General features: G+C 40.8%; 1 protein-coding gene across 1 annotated transcript in view; it reads left to right on the top strand.

Annotated features, from left to right (window-relative positions):
- Positions 1-1,741, top strand: part of ARX (aristaless related homeobox) — a 10,837-nt gene that overhangs the window by 2,789 nt on the left and 6,307 nt on the right. The window contains exon 3 of the mRNA XM_018561143.1: positions 74-119. Within this exon, the coding sequence (XP_018416645.1) occupies positions 74-119 (46 nt within the window). The remainder of the gene's footprint in view (positions 1-73; positions 120-1,741) is intronic.

The following is a 1,741-nucleotide window of genomic DNA, read 5'->3' as shown; positions in this document are numbered from 1 at the left end:
CGGGGTTTCGATTAGATTCGATTCCGATTTCCTCTGTAATCTGATCGCTCATCTTTTATCTCTTTCCTCCTAGAGAGGAGCTGGCGATGCGGCTGGACCTGACAGAAGCCAGGGTGCAGGTGAGTGTTTTTGGGGGTGCTGGGGAGGTTGACATTTGGGGGGCACTGTAAGGGATAGTGTGAGCAGGGTCTACCTTTCATGTCTTGTCTGTAATCCCCCAGCTGCTCCAGTAAACATATGTGGCATTTCCAGCCTATTAATAGAATTCCCAATGTCACCGCTGCCTGCAATCAGTGCCTAAATGCTAAACTGAAAACAAATCAATCTCCCATGAGTCCAGGAATTAATTAATCAAATAACGTGCAATTATTACATTCCACCTTTGATAAATGAAGGAGCAAGTTTGAAGGCGACTGGGGAGGAGTGGGAACTTGAAAACAGTGTCCATAGCCGCAGACCTGATGGGTAGCGTCTTGGGGTAAGTGTGTAAGAGGGCAGGTGGCATGTGCTGTGCCAGTACCTAGATGATTATTGATACACACACACTGCCCAAAAAAAAAAAAAGAAGAAGAAGTCGGTCATTGCGGTCCCCCTCTTTTTTAATAGGACGCAAAGGAGGAAAAGGCTCGGTTGATAGACAAACATGCTGAAGGCAAGGCAGGTATTTGGCTGTGATTAAGTCTCCAATAGGGCTTCATAAAAGCACACTTAGTGCTAGAACAAACAGGGCTATTTCATGGCAAAGGGCTGTTTGATTTCCCCATCAAGCTTGCAGAAGGAGCTGGCTAATGCTATTTGATTTCCCATTTTTTTTATAGCAATAACCCTGCATTGATCTAATCGCTGGCCCTGTAAGTGAGTGCAATGCTATTAGAGGTGTTTGCTGCTCCATACCAGAGTGCATTTTCCAACCCCAGTCTCATAACCAAAGAGACGATAAACATTGGGATGCCCTGATTGCCAACAGAAAACAGATGTCTCTTGGTTTGAAGCTGAGCAAATCACTTTACAGTTACAATCAAGGGCTGATAAAGCATAATAAATTCCATATGGCTCATTTAATACACAACAGCTTCTTGCATTAGGAGGGCTAATCTGACATGTCTCCCTCTTTTTGTTGACACATTTCTCCATTGTCAAACAGGGATGTGACAGCCAGTCAGTATTTTGTGCACCAAGGGGGGAAATTCGTGGGAAAGTTAAATAACTTTTAAAAGGAGAGCGACATAGAGAGCCAGGATCTCACCAAGAGTGCGAATTAATAACACAGATCGCTCGGGGATAGATTGCTCCTTTACAGGGCTTATCTGGCCGATATGGGCAACGATGGCCACTTGGGATAGTCAATTGGCGTCTATTGGCTTCCTGCTTTTATGTCATATTTCTTGTGGATTTCAGGATTCTCAAATATACATTTATTTGTCGGATATGTTATTTTAGCGTGCTGCAAAAGCGAAAATACATTTTTTTTAAAACAGTTAACTATACGCTGTATTTATCTATGTGCATATAAATTTATAAAGACGAATGGATAAATGCAGTCTATAGATATCGACATATTTACAAATACATTGCATTTCACGGGAAGGATAATTATATCAGACTTTCTATGTCAGAACATGAGAAGACTTTGCTGTGAAAAATAAAAAGTGTAGTAATGTTCACACACTTCAACGAAATTTAAAACTATTGTTGTGAAAAATATTAAATATATATACATATATATTTATTGTTTAAATTG

This window comes from Nanorana parkeri, unplaced genomic scaffold (genome assembly GCF_000935625.1).
Source record: "Nanorana parkeri isolate BGI_ZX_2015 unplaced genomic scaffold, ASM93562v1 scaffold503, whole genome shotgun sequence".
In the NCBI taxonomy this organism is placed as follows: Eukaryota; Metazoa; Chordata; class Amphibia; order Anura; family Dicroglossidae; genus Nanorana; species Nanorana parkeri.
Note: the sequence above shows the minus strand (reverse complement) of the source record. Positions and strands in the feature narration are given on the sequence as shown.